This window comes from Bombus affinis, chromosome 17 (genome assembly GCF_024516045.1).
Source record: "Bombus affinis isolate iyBomAffi1 chromosome 17, iyBomAffi1.2, whole genome shotgun sequence".
NCBI classification, from domain to species: Eukaryota; Metazoa; Arthropoda; class Insecta; order Hymenoptera; family Apidae; genus Bombus; species Bombus affinis.
The window spans coordinates 5,192,890-5,211,672 of NC_066360.1; the positions used below are offsets into that span (position 1 = coordinate 5,192,890).

An 18,783-nucleotide genomic window follows, 5' to 3' on the forward strand; every position below is an offset into this window, starting at 1 on the left:
GACACTCTGTATAAAGGAGAATAATATATTCACAAAATAGTATCCTATTTCGTCCCATACTCCTCTATACATATGTATATATGTATACATATATAACAGATATACATATATACATGTATTCATATATAGTAACGGTGCAATTTTCGGTATGAATTTAGCCAAGATCCAACTTCAGATCACAAAGGAAACCTTTGAAGGTATCTGCATACACTCTGCTGTTATAGGAGTCGTTGTTTCTTTGTATAAACATACGATAAAGAAACAGATTAATAGTAATATAAAATGTTATATTTAATTCAATAAATAAAGTTGTAACCAAGAAAAATGGATAAGAAGGATGATGAGAAAAAAGAGGAGGATCCGCGATTGGAATATATGTTTAATTATCTGACGTATTCGAGAAAATTAAAAGCCGATAGATGGGCGAAAATGTTATCCAATGCGGATTTCAAGGTAACTTGAATACGTTTAAAGTGGTTTAATAGAAGTGCTATCATAGAAATCAATTTATTTTTCGAATAAGGATAAACCAAAATGTTGTATAACTCGATAAAGCTTTCATTTTTTACAACGCCATTTTATCCGCAAACCAGACACCGTAATTGTTATAAAACAAATTTTTAATGTTATGATATATAAGATTTAATATCTTTAGTTAAACAAATTTTGGTTGAAGATAACCATTACTGATAATGGAAATTTAACTTTCGTTACCAGTAACCAATATAAATGAGCGGAATATGTTTGGTTACAGTAACCATTATAGATGGCAGAATTTTTTTCTGGTCACATTCGGTTACTGTTAACTATTAGCATTACTGATAATTAATATATATTACTGATATTAATATATATATCTTATTAAGCAAAAAAGCTGTATAAAACATATGAAACAAAGAATAGAATAAGAGATATTGGTAAAATATTAATGCAAGCGTTAATAAAAATATTTGTCGGAGATGTAGGGACATTGGGCCTTTCTTTAAGAAGTTCCCCAATACTTGGGCTCGAGGTGACATAACTGGTCGCCGAACGTAGCCACGGTCACGGGATGAACGAAATGTCTTACAGAGGAGGTACCGATGTTGAGGACACGCTGTATAAACAATCGAGTCTCGATCAGGAGCAATGTTGGTTTACGTGGGACTGCCTAGCTATGGCGCTTGGGAATTTGTTGATATTCCCGATCGATATGTATTTGACATGTGTGACTGTATCTGTCTTTTATTTGCAATCTCCTTGGAGAGTTTTCTGTGATGGCTTGGAGGGGGTCTGAAAGTAACCCAGCGTCTGAATTGTCGTGTCTGCGTGCTACAAAATGTATTCCATTGTACAAAGAGTTTACCCGTTGACCGTGGATTCGTTATTGAGCCCAGGAACATTGTCAATAGCTTTTGTTATACTTATTAATTATTTCACGCCTAAAATTTCTAACGAAATCCGACATATTATTCTGTAATATTTATTATCCTATTCCTTGTTTCATATATTTTCATACCGTTGTTTGCTTAATAAACAAGTTTTATAATTAAGTCTTTTTATGTCGTCGATGATTATTATTTAACAGTAATGTTAATAATAATTGACAATAGTTGAATATGTATAGAAAAGATTTTTGTTGTTGATATTGCTTAGCGATAATTAAAAAGAATTTTCGCCATCGAAAATCTGTTTTCGGTTATAATTAAATAAATATAACTAAATAAATAAAATTAATAAATAATAATAAATTATTAATTATAAAAATTAAATTAATTATTAAATATAAAATTTAATATAAAAATATAATATATATAATAAAAATATAATATTTTAATATAAAAAATTAAATATAAAAAATTAATTATAAAAATTATTAATAATAATAAATATAACTAAAATAAAATTCGGCCCATCGATAATGGCTGCTGGTAACTGTTGTTATTTTTATATTCAGAGGTAGGATCACAATAGTTATGACAATATTGTACGGATAAATCTATCATACCGTTCCGAGTCGAAAAAATCTTTATTGCACGCGCTTACATAGACTAGGAAAAAAAATATAAGCATCTAAAAATTATCGATCGAGTTTATCGATTGCATCTAGGACAATCTTCTAGTTACTGCCTTTTGTAACTAGCGCATTCGCATGTGGAGGGCGAGCACGAATTCAGGTTGTCATTTTCAACAGTAACCAACATAAATTTTTTTTATGTACATATGCTGGTTACTGATAACCACAATTTAATTATTTCGCCATCGATAATGTTTACTAGTAGCCAAAAAATTGTAATTATTCATAATGGTTATTCGTAATTGGAACAAATAAAAATTATTATTTTTTAATCATTTTAATTTTGGGAAATTTCTGAGATTTATTAATAACTGATTGGTATTTAAATAAACATTCATTTTTACTCAATGACTTTTCTCTCATTGATGAAAAATGTTTAAACTAACTATTATTTTGCACCTCTGCTGCAAACGCATTGGAATACCTGCACTGTGAAAATATATTCCTTTCTTAAATGCAATTACACGTTCGTTTGGATCTTATCGCGCGTGTAAGGCTATTAAGATAAAGGAACGAAACTTGAGTATTACTCACAGGTAAATTCCCGTTTTACTTTTGGATTATAAATATGAAAGAGGATAAAGTTCCGAAAGGTCCGGGTGGCTGATCGATGCGAAATGTGAGGGGAGTAGTGTACTACAAATATAAAATTTTAGCTTTGAGTATTCATTAGTTTTCGAGAGATTAATAAACTAAATAGCCGATGATGCAATAGCGATATTCAATCTTAGTATCTATAGGGTGTCTCACGTAAGATATACTATTGTAAACTCAGTTATCTACAGGATCTTACATTCTCTTTAACTATTCTTGAAAGTGATTATGCAGTTAAAAGATGACTGGATTAATATTCCTATTAAATAGGGTTGCCATTTAGAAAATTGCTAATTTAGAATAAAAGCATTAAAACTCCAAAGCTTTCCGCCTGAAACTTGGAAACTTCCAAACTATATATTTTTTTAGGTTAGATATGATAACCGCATAGCACAACATTTGCATTTAGACTGCTTCGAATGCATCTAATGTGAACGCAACACTTGGAAATCATTTTTAGAAAAATAAATGCATTGCCACCTAGTATATCAGAACACATGTAGATGTGTCTGACACGTGGCAGGTCACTGCACGCATACACATACATGTATACCATGATAATATGGACGATTGAAAATAAGTCAGCATTGGGAAATCCGGATCACGGAAAATTTCCCGTTGTCTTAAAAACTAGGACAATTCCGGGAAAACCTGGACAGATGATAAGCAGATATTGTTGCATATAATGTGAACACTAATTTCGCAGAAATCACAATTTTTTTATCGTCATTTGTAGTACGTTGTATATCATTAAAGTACGGTTCAAAACAAAAAATGTTACATTGTTGCAAATAGTAGGAAAATATGAAAAATAAATCGCGTTACGTCGGACACCCTGTATATACATATATACGGTATATCGTAACATAACATATTTGGCCACGGAAATTGAAACGTAGTTTAAAAAAAGACGGGCAGATCGTAGATGAAACCCCCTATAGATACCGAAGCCGATATCGATATTGTAAATCGCTAATTCGCTCAAATTTCATTTCGGTCGGTCACCGGAGCCTCTTGGGACAGCTGTGAGGTATTTTATCACAAAAGCCACTTAAATATTTCCTTATTGCGTGGTAAACATTATTGCACACCTTTCACTATGATCTTATCGATCACATGATATTACATAAGTCGCACTTGGATACTTTCATTTAAACTTCCCATTTCGATTTTCATCTTCGAAATTTTTATTATCTGAAAGGTCATAAATAAAATATGCGTTGCATTGTGGATAACTTGGAAGGAAAATGTCAGGGAAATCGCAATTACGTGAACGTAACTCAGTGAGTGAGTAGCGGAATATTTATTTTAATTCATTTATCTAAAATATTTGATTACGTCACAACTTATTATTACTTGTTATTTTTGACGATTTAAAAAGTTATATTTCAAAGAAGAATTTATCTTAGGATGCCTTTTAATATGCAGGGTGTATCTTCTAAGATTAACCACCATTTTCCAGGCATTGCCAATAATGTGCCAAAGAAATATTTTGGACAAAAATTAGTCATTTTTCGACCTGCCGAAACACATTTGGATATTAGAAATTTTTGAAAAATATATTTTGTCAATAAAAACTCAAGGTCATCTCGATATTTTTAAATATTTTGAACTTCGCAGAGTTGTAATTGACGTCAAGACAAATTCAATGACCTGATATATTACGACCTTGAGGTAATCTTAAGATGACCTTGAATTCAGAAATGTAAGGTCTACCAATAGCAGTAGTTTATCGTAATGCAAAACGGTATTATTGTTATCGTTGGATAGTTAATATAGTTTTTAATAAACTTATTAGTTTATCAGTCTTAGTCTTATTTTGGATATGTAATTTGATCGAAATAAAATAATTTTCCATATTCTTTCTGTTGACCTAACCTAAATTGCTGAATACAATGTTATCTCAAGAATATTGTGTAGTGAGCCTTTGAATTCGTCTTGCTACAACTCTGTAAAGCCCAAAATATATATCCTTTAAAAAAATCAACGTGATTATCTTTTAACGAAAAAAATTTTTTTGGTAATTTCTAATATCCAAATGTGAAAACTGAAATGTCAAAAACTGACTGACTGTCTTTTAAAGTTTTTTTCTGGGCAAATTATCGGAAATACTTGAAAGATGCTTTCAGTATACATCCTGTATACGATTAATTTCCATTAAAATATTTTCTGTTTTTATGGTGATCATGCGTAAGCTAAGAGAACGCAATAAAGTGATCATCTGAAGTAAAAATAAAAAGATCATAAATTGTGCTTATAAAACAGAGTAATAAAATTTTACTGTTTGATTAATTTATCTGATTATGCATTTTAATAAAAAAATAATCTGCGTCTTTCTGCTTTTTTCGATAAGTACATCGTAAGTAAAGATAAAAGTGCGTTGTGGAAAGAAGTAGTCATAACGACCTGTCGAAAGATCTCTAGTAATGTATATACATACGTATATTATTTATTGTAGCTAGGCTTAAAGCCTAGTACAATCTTTGATTACGTAAGTGCATGTACAATAGGATTTCGTTTGCATTTTAACATGTTATCTATCTTTATACAGAGTAAGTCGAAAAGAAGTACTATCTAAAATAACTTGTTACCTATTGTTTATATTGAAAAATGTCTTAAATGAATTATGCTGCATTTCATGGGATTCACCGAATGGGTGCAATTTTCTAATATCTTAATATTTTCTAATATTTTCTAATATTCTTTCTCTTCTCTTATATTTCTCTCTCTAATATTCTCTTTCCTAATATTTCTTTATTTTCTAATATCTTGTATTTTCTGCGATATCAAGGCAACCTCTTTTAGATGCCACCGTATATTTTTCTTGACATTAGTCGGCCCAGTTGAACGTTTTCTGCAAGAAGGTATTAATCTATTTATAGTGAGAAACCAATGTGACAGATATCTTAGTTTGAATTTGTCAAATTTAACTCACGAAAGACAAAGACAACATAAGCACAAAAATACTCCGTCGCGTCATTCCTTGTCTTTCATATTTGAATAGGTTAATTTATCAACACAAATTAACCTATTCGTAACCGTGGCAGTGTCGCGTCGACTGGCTCAAATTGTATATGCATCGTGGATGAATGTAACGAGCCAAGTCGCTCGGCCAAAACATGTATTATTATTATTAATGTATCATTGTATTATTGTACCAGTGCCCCGAATGTCTTGTTGTTTTGTACTTGTTTTGTACTTGTTTGTTTTTATCTTTTGTTTGTTGTCTTTTGTTGTTGAAGTTTTATTTATTATTTAGTCATATGTATATTAATCTCATCCGAGCTTTCTATTTTTTTGATATTTATAGTATTCAAAATTGCCGCATGTCCTCCGAATTTATAAATTTTCAGTTGTACACCACAGTGTATCCACTAATATCCAATTCCCTTATTTTCGACGCTACAATGTTCACCATTATTCACCTCGCTTGTTTCAATTGTTTCAGTTTTATATTTTTGTTGAATATTTGAATTAAAGTTAGAATCAGAATTAGAATCAAAATATATTCTATCCCATTTAACTTTACGGCTCCGTTTCGCCATATTAAAACTTGCATACGACGAACTGACCGATGTCACTCTAGCGGAACATTCCGCAAGTTACGTTTTCTTTGTGAGCTGTTGATATGCTGAGTGCACGCGAGTGTATATGTAGATCCATACACAGATGGTGTGTGAGCATGAAACATATGTACGTATGATATGTATATGTACATATGTACGTAGATGTAAAGATATTTTGACTATTCTGTTGAATGTTTAAAAAGTTTATATATAGTATGATTCGATTAGATTAGATTAAATTAGAACTAACAATTAATTAACTACTAATTAGTAATGTATAAGGTTACATCAGAGTACAAATAGAATCTTACGACTGAAACGATAAATATTTATTGATCATAATATTGACACACGTAGTGAAATGGGGCACGTCTCGAATACTCGCAATTCTATAAGGACTAAAGAATATTATCGATTTGATATTACATATCGATTGAGATCTTCTGTATCGATCAAACCATAGTTTAGTTGAAAATGTGGCACCATACAGTAAAACAAAATCTGAATGAATTATGAATGACTTGATAAATCACATATGATCAGTCATGCATGTTCTGGACATATAGACTCATTGCCAAAGTTGCTGTTGTCATTATAAGCGATAAATTATACAATTAGAGAGCCGTGATACAAATGGATTAAAGTCACTACTCAGTACTAGTACGTCATTGGCAAAAATGCTCCAGTTTGATTTTGACGTACCAATACGTCATTGGCGGATTTGATCAGCTCGACTTTCACGTTCCAGTACGTCATGGATTGCGAATAGGTTAAGGTTAAAACATCTGCCACACTAATAATTTTTCGACATAAATAGGTTTTTATACTATTTATTTATTTGTAGATAAATGTATTTAAAAGTATATGACCTCTAACTGGCCATCTACAAAAAAAGGTAATTATACCACATTATGTCCCCTCTGAAACCATTCACTTCCTGTTTAAACCATTTTTTCATGCAGTGGATAGTTTTCTAGTAATTTGCATATTTTGTTTATAACCAAACACTCTGTATAACGTTACAATGATTATCTTGCTCTAAATCAGAGGAGGGCATATTTATTTACATGAATTAATATAACAACAATTAATACTTTTGTTATGTGTAGATTATAATGTATTATTTGATATACCTGTCTGAGTTCAAATGTACTGAACAAGAATGGAAAAAGATAAGAATCGACGAGGATAATTTTTGTTACAAATCAAGTCGTTCCAAATATCGGATCGTTATCGTTAGCGTAAAATTCGGTCATTAAAAATCGTCATTTATTTGATAATTTCAAGGGAGGATGATGGAGATTGGACAATATTTGCGTAGCCCATAAAATATTTGCCAAACTATTAAGTTATTGACATATGTGGATTTTATTACTCCTTTGTAGAGCATATTTAGTCAGTTCATACGATACTGCCGCGGTTGCGGATATGTTAATTTGCCAACTGTCAAATTTAATATGAAACACAAGGAGTGATGCGACGCGGTATTTTTGTGCTTACGTTGTCGTCGTCTTTCATAAGTTAAATTTAACAAATTCAAATCAAGATATCTGCCACGCTAATGTCTTTTTGTTATAAATAGGTTAATATCTCTTTTTCAGAAAATGTCCAATTGGCCCGACTAATGTCATAAAAAATATACAGTGCCATTTAAAAGGTTCAAGGGTATCTCAGAAAATAAAAGATATTAGAAAACAGAATTGCGCTCGTTCGATGAGTCCCATGAAATGCAACATAATTCGTTTAAGACGTTTTTCGATAAAACCATGTAACGAGTGAGGTGGTATGTCGTGATAGGTGCAGAAGGAATACTCCGATGTTCAACAAAAAGTTTATTACTTATAACAATCAACGAGTCAACAATTCATACGATTCACACTATGATTAACCATCGACAGTTTATAATCGCGTATCTCGGCTTGTGTTTGCGTCGCTATGATACTGAACCTTTCGCACTTCGCGGCTTGAGGCAGAATGACTCTTTGTTCGAAACCAAGCGGATTCTTTTCTTAGTTGCCCTTCGATATCCCTACTACACACGCGTTTATTAGATGTACCGTGGCGGTTGCCGTGCGTGCATTCTTCCAAACATTCGGCGGAAGAACCATAGGAATATCGATGGCACACTAGGCGCGTCGGCCTTACGCTTTGAAGATGTAGCGCTTTGTGTCGCGAAGCCGTTGGAAAATTCCGTGCTCGTGTACCGCCACACGAGTATAAAAATATGTAACGAGTTATTTTAGATAGTACTTCTCACTGACTAGCCATGTATAAGATTCACAATATTACAATCGGTTAAAGAAATTCCAAAACTGAAATTGCCTCTTTAATTCGATGATGAATGAATTACGGGACTTTCACATACAGGATTTAATCACGAAGTTCTTTGGAATTGCATCGGAGATGGTCCTCGTGTTGCAACTGACACCCGCTGGTGTCTTAGTACCCTATCTCGAAATAACGCAATCTAAGAGAAAGCAGACGTACTTCTTGAAGAGGAAGCCCCAAAAGGTCACTGAGGATAACTACAAAGATTTGTTGATACCAGGTGACATGGCACCGAATCCGATCGAGGAACTGGCGGTGCTTGTAGAAGATGTTAGTTCTCTAACTTTCTCTAATTACTCTTTAACGAAACATTCCATTACATTCGACTCAGGAAAATCTAGCTTCTTTTCTTTTATTTTGTAATTTTAGTTGCAACACTATGTTAATTACATATATAGTGTAAAAATATATAACGTCTTTCTTTGAACTAGAAAATATTAATTTGGTAGGTAAAATTTGATATTTGGTATTTATTGTAACATTAATTGAGTTTAAAGATTAATTTTCAAGCTTAATTTTTTGTCACCTTTCCTGAATATCTTTTGCTTATAGAAGATAATTAAGATAGCAAAATATGTGGTAAAAGTAAAAACAGATAAATATAGAAAAAATCCTAAATGTGATTTTTGAAAATATCAATCAAACAATCTATAATTTAAGACTTAAAGGATTCATTTGTTTTAATTAATTGACATTTTTTTATTAGATGAAGTTATATAATCAACTATTTTCAAAGTGGTGTAATTCTATGTCCTATAATCTATAGTCTGTCTAAATATTCAGGTACCAATAATCGAAAAGAAATGATATTGATATTAAATAACAGTGTTTTGTTTTTCCTGGCCTTATCTATAAACAAACGTGTATCAAAACATAAAACAACAATTTTAAGTAATTAAAATTTAATAAACCGTACAATTCACAAATTTTGAAAGTGGTGTAAGTCCATTAATAATCCTGAAACAAGATATTGGTCTAGTTAATTCTCAAAGAACTACTTGTGTAATGTATTTACATCTACTTGAACACATAGAGACGCGGACAAACTAAGAAACAAAAGAAAATGAACTTACTTTCAAAATAATATTTTATACAGTTTAGATATATATGAAAACTGTTATGTTAATTCAGTCATTAATTCAGTCACTATATATCGGTCCTTAAATAATGTTTATATAATGTAATATTTCCAGGCATACGTACCCATTTTATCTAATCCAAAAAATCACGTTGGGTGGCCGGAGGTTGTTAGGAAAGATGTTAAGAAACAAGTATACGATCTTCGAAGTCTAATATGGCAGGTAGAAAGATATTTATTTAAAAAATAATAAAGCAATTAATTTTATATTTAACAATGATTGAGTATATGCAGTGTGCTCGGTTTATCTCAAAGCACGCAAATATTTCGAAAAACACGAGTGATACGAAAAAATGTTTTAGACAAAAATGACACGACATGTAGAGGGATATACAATAGTATACTCTCTCGTTCATTTAACCTTGCAGTGCCCTTGAAACCGGCTGTGAAAATGATATTGTAATTTTCAAATGCAAGTTTCTATCTTTTATTGCATATTTTTGTAGCTGACATTCAGATGTTTTCAAAACATTAGAATTTTATATCTTTTTCAAAAGATACAGGTTTATAGTGTCTTCAGAACGTCTGAGTGTCACCATTTTTACAGAACGTTTCAAGGTCATCGCAAGGTCAAATACTTAAGAGTACAATATGTCCACTTTGATATCGTGCAATTCTTTTTTGTATCATTCATGTTCTTCAAATTATAAAAAATATTTCAGTAGTTCAAGATAAACGGGATGCGCTGTATATGTATAATATTTATTTTTTTGTATTTCTAATTCCTACTCATTGTCATATAATGTCTCAGAGCATCCATCACATCCAAAGATTCATACCTATTTACACTTCTGTCCCAAGCTCTCATATTTAATACTAAATATTAAACATATTAGTTTATCCTCATTTCTCCTAACCTAACTCTAACCTAACCTATATACACTATCCAATACTTAACCTATATGCTATTACATATCTATCTTTGCCTTACAACCAGTTCGGTGCCTATATTTTTATGGATTTTTTTTCCAAAACTGAATTAACCAGTTTATAACCGCTTCACTTATACTACCTTTTACTATATTTTCTTTTTTTCGCACACTGAAATCTAACCTATAGCAATTTTTTTACTAAGCCTTTTAAGGTGCTTATCTCTAAACTACATGACACACATTTTCTTTTTCCCTTGTCCAACTAGTAACGATTACGCTTCTCAACATTTCCGCATCTTGTCCTTCCTTCCTTCTGTAGATATCCCGCTTTACCCGCTGTTCTTATGTATTTGTATCTACCAATAATGATTTAGTAATGAATTCATATGTAGATATCTGGTATGAAATATTTTGCTTCAACTTTATAGAATGCATTTTTATGTTGTCATCTTTAAGTACAAACTGTATAATTTTATAGTTATTAATTGACCTATCTTATTCGTTTATATATATACATATTAAAAGCTATGTGATGAAAAATTAAAATATTATTACTTATGCAAAACACAGGTGAAAGGAAAAATAACAGGACAAACTTTACTACCAATGCCAATGGGTATCGAAGAAATTCTTGATCAGCAATTCAATTCTAAATTAGAATCTCCTAAATTACTCCAAGTAAAGAACAACATAGAGGAAATTGTAATAAAATGGGCGACACAAATTAATGAGATCCTCAACGTAGAGTTCTCAAAGTTTTCAATGAATGAAAAGGGAATTCCTGTGTCCGGTAATCTAATAATTTTTCAAACCATATCTGTTTATAGTTTATTATCTTTTTTTATCATTACATATAACTGAGACCTATATACACCTATATACACATTTATTTAGAATATTATCATATACTTAGAATATATTGTTTCAAATATTGTAATAAAAGAGACGTGTTTTCTGTGAAATTATTCTCTAAAATCTTAGATATTTTCTTTACATTTTTTAAAAAATAAGTATTCTACCAGATATTTCAATAATATTATATTTAGCATACTTTAGCATACTTATGCTATGTTATTATTAGGGTAATCCAAGTAGAGATGGATTAGGCGAAGAAACGAGTTAGGTAAATTTTTGAAACTATACATCTGTGAAATGCGTGAAGTGAATCAGTATTGTTTTATTGTAATGATTATAATTTGAGCGTGTTAGATAACAATAATTTTTTCATATTTATAAGAATGTAATTATAATTCTAATTCAGTACGGCAATTTTTAAGTCAATTTAATTAATTAGTAATTATTCTGAATAAGGGCGACTTCACCGATTTCAATGATTTTCAAATATGTTGTCATGGTCAACATCCTGAACAACTTTTTCTTATAAATAAACCACCATTCAGTTTTAGTTTTCAAATTACAAGCAATTTATGGATAATGCTATATATATGTATGTATTATTTAACAAATGATTTTACAAATTTTTGTTTTGAAAACAATTTGACCATTTTTCTGTTTCTAACGATTGTGATCTTATTTTCTACCATCTTTTGGACGATAGTAAGTAACTATTCTGAATCATATTAAATCTTGAATATTATCAATTATCCGTCGAGAAAATTTGCAGTAGATGTTGAAGACTATTTTAGGAGTTTTCTAAACTGTGCTTTTATTTCTCCAAGAGGAGGAAGAATTAGTGTTCTATTTTAAAAGAAACGAAAGGCCTATTGTTTTATCTGACAACAATGGACATGTGCAAATAAATGTGTCTATGTCGGCTGCAAGAATATGTAATAGAAAATGGTGGTATCCATTTAAAAATTGTAATGTCGCGTTTACAGGGTGCTTCAAGGTCAAATGCGCAAGAGTACAGTATGATGCAATCTTTGTCTCAAACATTGTTTCGTATCCTTCGTACTTTCTCAGATATCTGAGCATTACCAGTTAAGTGGGACACACTGTATGTATAGCAAAAAGTTGTTCAGAATACTGATCAACATATTTCAAGGTCATTGAAGTCGTTGGTATCGCCTCTATTCTGGAATAATTACATTAAATTAATCATTTAATTCAATAGAATAATGTAGCTTTTATTGAATTCAACTTACCTGCCTGTAAGTAAGTAAAGATAAGTAAAAGTAAAGATAGACCATATTTTTGTATTTGCAAATTTTCCATATTTATAAAAATATTCTATTACGATAATTACATGTTTTAGGAAAGTTTTAGAATAGTTCACTACTTCAAGTAGCAAGTATATTTTATCAGTTTAAAAATATTTGAGTTTTTCATTTTAAAAATATTAAATATGACGTGTTTTTGAAGAAAAAAAATCATCTCATTTGTAATTACCCTGTCATTGTACAAGGAAGGTACAACAATTATTAATATCATTCGAAATCGTTTATTTCACTAGAGTTGGTCTATTGGGATATGAGATTAAAAAATATGGAATCGCTTTATTATCAATTAAAAGACCCAAAAGTACGACAGATGGATCTATTTCTAGAAAAAATGGAAAGTCCATACTCGGTGTATTTCAAAAATTTAGTAAAGAACGTGACTGCATGTAAGTAATAGTTAGGAAAAAGAGAATGCTTTATTTCTTATAATTTTGAAATTATTGACTTTTTTTTTATATTGACTGGAATAGCATTTTCTTACTCCTAATTTAAGAAATATAGACACTTATGTTTCAACTTAAAATTATAATTGCTTCTTCTTTTCCTATTCAAAGTAGTTCTGATTTAATCTTTGAAAAATACAAAATCTTAATCCTTTTGTTAAATTGAAAATAAAAATTACTATTGTACTTAATAGATATATTTTATATGTTCAAATGATCTTTGCTCTAATCTTTCAGCATTGTTGGAAACAAGGGATATAAATCTTTACTTGAAACCTCTGGAAATGTATTTCAATGAAATTGAAAACATTGAGTTCAGAGACATAATATGGAAATTAAAGTTACTATTTCACTGTGTGTGCCTAATGTGGTCGAACTCGAAATATTACTCTATAGAAAGAATTATTGCTCTGTTACGGGAAATTTCAAATTTATTAATTTCTCAGGTATCTAATTCACATAGTATAATCACATAATAGATAACATATTGACACAACCATTTTTGACCATTATTGAATAAATTTTCATTAACCATTATTTGGAAAGTGTGTACCTAAAAGCAAGAATATATTCGTCAAGCACAGAGTATATGTGGCTGTTATACTATAGAATTAAGTTGTAACGAAACGACTATTTTATTTTTTAATTTTATTACTAACAGGGCTTGCCATAATACAAAATATTGCACCATTTCCTCACGACGAGTATACTCGTCAGAAACAGCTAACTGGATAAAAGAATTATTTAAATAGAGAGTCATTTGTTATTTCAGAGTTCTAGTTGCCACTAGACCAATCAGTTACTTTATTTAATGCCTTATTTTACACTTAATGTACCTTTTGATTCTCATTTACGTCCTATCCGGGTATCACCTAATAAAATGTTATTACGAATAAAAATTACATCATTTAAAACATTATTATTTCAAGTTCATTTACAAATTTATTGTACCCTGCGTCCGTTTGTCGTTCATCGGCAATTGAAGTCCAATTTATTCCAAGTGTTTAAGATGTATGTCGTTCTCGTGGTTTCTAATTCTAAGAATAATTTACGATACGTTTATTGAATAGAAAACATCAAATGTTTAAACGGTGATTAAGTTTATGACGTGTTTGGCACTAAAGTTAACATATGCAAAATTGGCGAAATATTTAAATTAAAAAAAAATAGTAAATATTCTCCTCTATATCGTAAATTTCAAAATGATCTCTAAATGATAATGACTCTAAATAATCTGACTTCTTTGGATGTATTTTATGGCGACACCTGAAGGTCTTGTTCTTCTTGTCAATGATAAATAATGCAATAGACTTACAACAATGAATGGAAAATGAACGTATGTTGTGTAATACAAGACACGGAATGAATACTGAAAAAAAATTATGACAATCCATAATTAGCAGATGTTAGTCTTGCTTTGAAATAGATGGAAAACGCACAGGACGTCTTTTACAGATGTAAAAACAAATCATTATTTTTCATTGAAAGGACTGACTGTAGGACTTATGTTGATTGAAGATACTTTACATCTTGTCAGCGAGTGCCATAAGCTCACAGTTTTAAATGCTTTTCTTCTAACATTTGTTACACTGCAAAATGCTTTTATTCGTGTACAGATAATAATAGTGATGTAAAAAGAAAATGATAAGAATACAATATAATATATATAATATATAGACTGACCATTGGTCGTCCCCTATCGGCGTTGTGGGTCAACTATTGAAACCCGCGAAATTCGATTATGACGCATCTTGCATGGAAATTAACATTTTGGAAAATAAGCACGATTCTTCTGCTAATCGTTACTTTAATATTATATTATATATTATATATATTATATATTATACTATTATATTAACAGGGAAGATAACGCTCGTATTTGATATTTTTGTCACTTGATTATTGTTTTGTAGGCAGTGAAACATATAAATCCGTCAACTTTATTCGAAGGAGATATTGAAGACAACAAGGCGAAGATAGCGGAGGTAATACCGACGCTCAATAATTATCAAGAATTGTTTCGATCATATAAAGAAAAGGTAGAAACTTATTTTAAGTCGCAAGAACCTATACTTTGGACGTTTCACGAGAAGCTAGTTTTCGAAAGGATTCATATGTTTGAGAAGAGGCTCAAAGAAATCGAGGTTTGCTGAATAATATCCATAAATACGCGCATTTAATTTATCAACATTTATGCTGTTTAAACAAGGTGTAATTCTTATCAATGGTTAACAAAGGAAATTTGTATCCAAGGTTATAGGGAAAATTTGATCATTTTAATCATTTTTTGTTAACTTTTGTTATTGTTCGGTAAGTTTCGTTGGTAAGACTGGTAAATAAATCTGGGGACCAACTTCCAATGACCTTAATTTCCACATATGTCACCCTCGTGAGTTATCTTTAGAAGGTTATAGCTGTTGCTGGTTGTTTGTTAAAGATATAAAGCTTCGTGTGGAAATGGAGGTACAAACCTACCATTGTTTTATTCCATATAGGTTAGGTTAGGGTAGGCAAGGTAAAAATGCTGAAACCTAACCTTAACCTAGTTGATGATAAAATAGTTAAGAGATTCATAGTAGTTACTTCGGTAGTTTACTCGCACATTCTTGAGTTTTTACACGTTGACATCCAAAACACTGGGCGGAAGTCACATTGCGTTTTCGGCTAAAATTTGGAATAATTTTCCACCAACTATTATGTTTTTTCGACCGCAATTCCTGGGATTTTGTGGGTTTCATTCTCTGACATGGAAGAGATTCGTATTAGACAGTATTGGGTTGAACGGAAAATTCGTTTCCTCTTTAAGGACAATCTGAAAGATGTGTTTTCTCCTTTACGTATATTGTTTTCAATCAATATAACGTACAATACAAAAATGTATATATATATATATATATATATATATATATATATATATATATGTCGGAGATGGAAAAACACCGGAACCTCTCCTTGGATTCTCGGGAATACCGTAATGTCGTAATTTAGATTAAACAAATGTCGCTCCGATTGTTCGAGGTTTATGATAGTGAGCTTGGGCTCGAGGCGACAACCAGTCGCCGAACGTAGCCGCGGTCAAGGGATGAACGTTTTATCTAACAAAGGCACAGAGTAACTCTATACCTCTCCTTTAAAGAAATAGCCGTAGCGACACGTGGCAGTAAATATTTCAAAGGTTTCTGTTCCGTGGCTCGTCACACGCAGATCCTATCCTTCGGGTAAGATGATCTCCAGATGTCAATATACCTCCGCAGTATGTTTAGCTAACTTGAGGACCCGCAATAAATCTTAAGATTTAGTCAAGCAAAGTTCTTCATTTAGACAAACAGTCCTTGTTGCAACTACGGGACGATAGGAGAAGCCTATCTTCCACGAACGATGCCCCCGTCAACAACCTCCCCTCAAGGGCGGCCAGCATCTCTTTCAAAACGCCGATATGGAGATCGACCAATTAGCAACAGCGCTAATTTCCCTCACCTTTGGAACGAAAGCTTTCTTTGACGAATCCGAGGATCTCATGTCCTTAGACCCACCCATTATAGTTTTCCTCGACGGCATCGTCGAGACGGAGAGTTACTATCCGGTACGATCTCGACGACGATTCAAGTAACTCTCGGATACGTAGTGATGGCCCCATGCATTAACATTGAGTACAACTTAGACGCTAAAGAAGAGTAGAGTTCGTCATCCCGTTGACCGTGGATTCGTTATTGAGCCTAAGATCATTGTCATTAGCTTCTCGAGTATCAAATTATCGCGATTACTTGTCCAATTCCAACATGGTCATGTTTGCACTAGTAAATATCTCCTCTATTGCATAGTGATCACGTCTAGTGTCAATAGGGATTCGTTTACGCCCTTAACCCTAACTCTAATCGTAACGCCAACCCGACATATATATATATATAGCTATATTTTTGTAAAAAACTTTGTTATTCCATTGGCGTAGAATCGCTTTGTCTTTGGAGAAAAAGAAACGTTGCAGTTTGTTTTTGTAGTATTCTAAAGAGACAACTTCTAATTGTCAAGATAGTTTTGCAACGAGCGGAATAAGTGACAAGTTGCACCGATATTTGTTGTGTGACTTTTAACAGTTATATGTAATAGAAAAACAAAAAATGCTTTCGAAAATGTTTATTTTATATAATACAGTTAACTGTTAACCAATCAACAATATCAGGGTACATCGATTACATTAAACTTAATAGTCATGGTTTAAATTCAAATTCATGTCGCTACAGAAACGAAACGAACTTTCTGTTCAAGCTAATAGCTTAAACAGCGTAAGCGGCAATGAGTAAATTGATGCAAAGCAAACTCAAATCAAAGCGAAACGGGATAGTGTGCGAATATCTAGAGTCGAAAAGGTTCGTCCTACTTGCAAGAGTATTTTATATTGCCATTGTTTATTTTGTTAATAATTTTTTAACAAATAAGGAACTACGGGTGAAACCTTCTGAAGGTCACTTGGGACCTTGATAACATCCAGTGAAGGTCACTGGAGGTGGTTCCTTTATGTAGCAGTTTAACCAAAATGCAAACATTTTTGTATTGTACAATACATGGAACAGGACACATCTTACTAATTTCAATGATGTTAAAACATGTTAAGGTCAACGTCTTGGGTAATTTCACAAATACATATAGCTTCAGACATACACATGAAAGTAATATTTCCAATAGGACAGTAGAACCTCAGTTACCTGAATTAATTGGAGCATAAGGGTGTTCGGATAATGAAATTACTTTCATGATAATTCGTCTTCAAAAAGATGCTCATTTTTGATCCATGTATTTGAAAAAAGAACATGAACTATAATAGCAACAAAGCAGATAATGAAACGAATTAAGATGATCTCTGAAAGTTCATCATTGTTCTACATATTTAAATAAAGAACATAAATATCAATAATAACGATACAAATAATAAAATTAAATATGATTCGATTGGAGGTTTATGGGCCCTAAAATAAATTATACAACTTTTTTAGCAGATCTAATTCTGCAAATATACGTTCCCCGTGTGTCTCCGTCTTAACTGTGGTTTCTAAGGCCTCAAATACTTCAAAACATCGAGGAACGTCATCATTGCCATTATACTTGTGTTTCGATCCATTATTCGAAGCACACATAACATTAGTGTCACGGCCAATCGAAGAATACTCATCACATTGCAACCATTCCATCACGTCGACTTTGTCACAATCACCGGATCCTGGTATTGTATTCAATGCAGGAAGAGTTCCTTCTACATGTGACGTATTATCTTCCGCTTCTTTCTCTATGATGTTTTCAACGAAGTTCATTAACTTTTTCTATCCTCTTCTTAGTGTCACATATTTGGCGCCTAGACAAGCATACGCCGCCATACAACAGCAGCAATCCTTCAAATTTAACTGCTTCTGAGACTGTGTCACCTTTTTCCCAGCAATATCGTTGATCGTTAAGAAAAATTCTTGCTGAGAATTGAACCGAATTAGGAACTAGCAATATTAAAATGTATCCACCTCGAAATCATTTATCCAACTTTTATTTGAACATTCTCCATTAGATAATAATATTAACGAAACCCAAATCCTAGCTTGTGTGTCTCTTATAATATTACA

General features: G+C 31.7%; 2 protein-coding genes across 3 annotated transcripts; both read left to right on the top strand.

Annotated features, from left to right (window-relative positions):
- Positions 1 to 221: 221 nt before the first annotated feature.
- LOC126926355 (dynein axonemal heavy chain 17-like) lies at positions 222 to 9,326 on the top strand. 2 transcript variants are annotated; one of them, XM_050742695.1, is made up of 2 exons: positions 222 to 453; positions 8,584 to 9,326. In XM_050742695.1, the coding sequence occupies exons 1-2, from the start codon at positions 325 to 327 to the stop codon at positions 8,905 to 8,907; spliced, it is 453 nt and encodes a 150-aa protein (XP_050598652.1). In that variant the 5' UTR covers positions 222 to 324; the 3' UTR covers positions 8,908 to 9,326. The 2 variants fall into 2 exon arrangements, 1 of the variants encoding a protein (XP_050598652.1); XR_007714499.1 differs by lacking the exon at positions 222 to 453 and adding an exon at positions 6,409 to 7,111.
- A 1,834-nt stretch (positions 9,327 to 11,160) lies between these two features.
- Positions 11,161 to 15,330, top strand: LOC126926379 (dynein beta chain, ciliary-like). Its single transcript, XM_050742703.1, has 4 exons — positions 11,161 to 11,344; positions 12,968 to 13,120; positions 13,415 to 13,623; positions 15,091 to 15,330. Exons 1-4 carry the CDS (start codon positions 11,161 to 11,163, stop codon positions 15,328 to 15,330), a joined length of 786 nt encoding a protein of 261 aa, XP_050598660.1.
- The last annotated feature ends 3,453 nt before the right edge of the window (positions 15,331 to 18,783 follow it).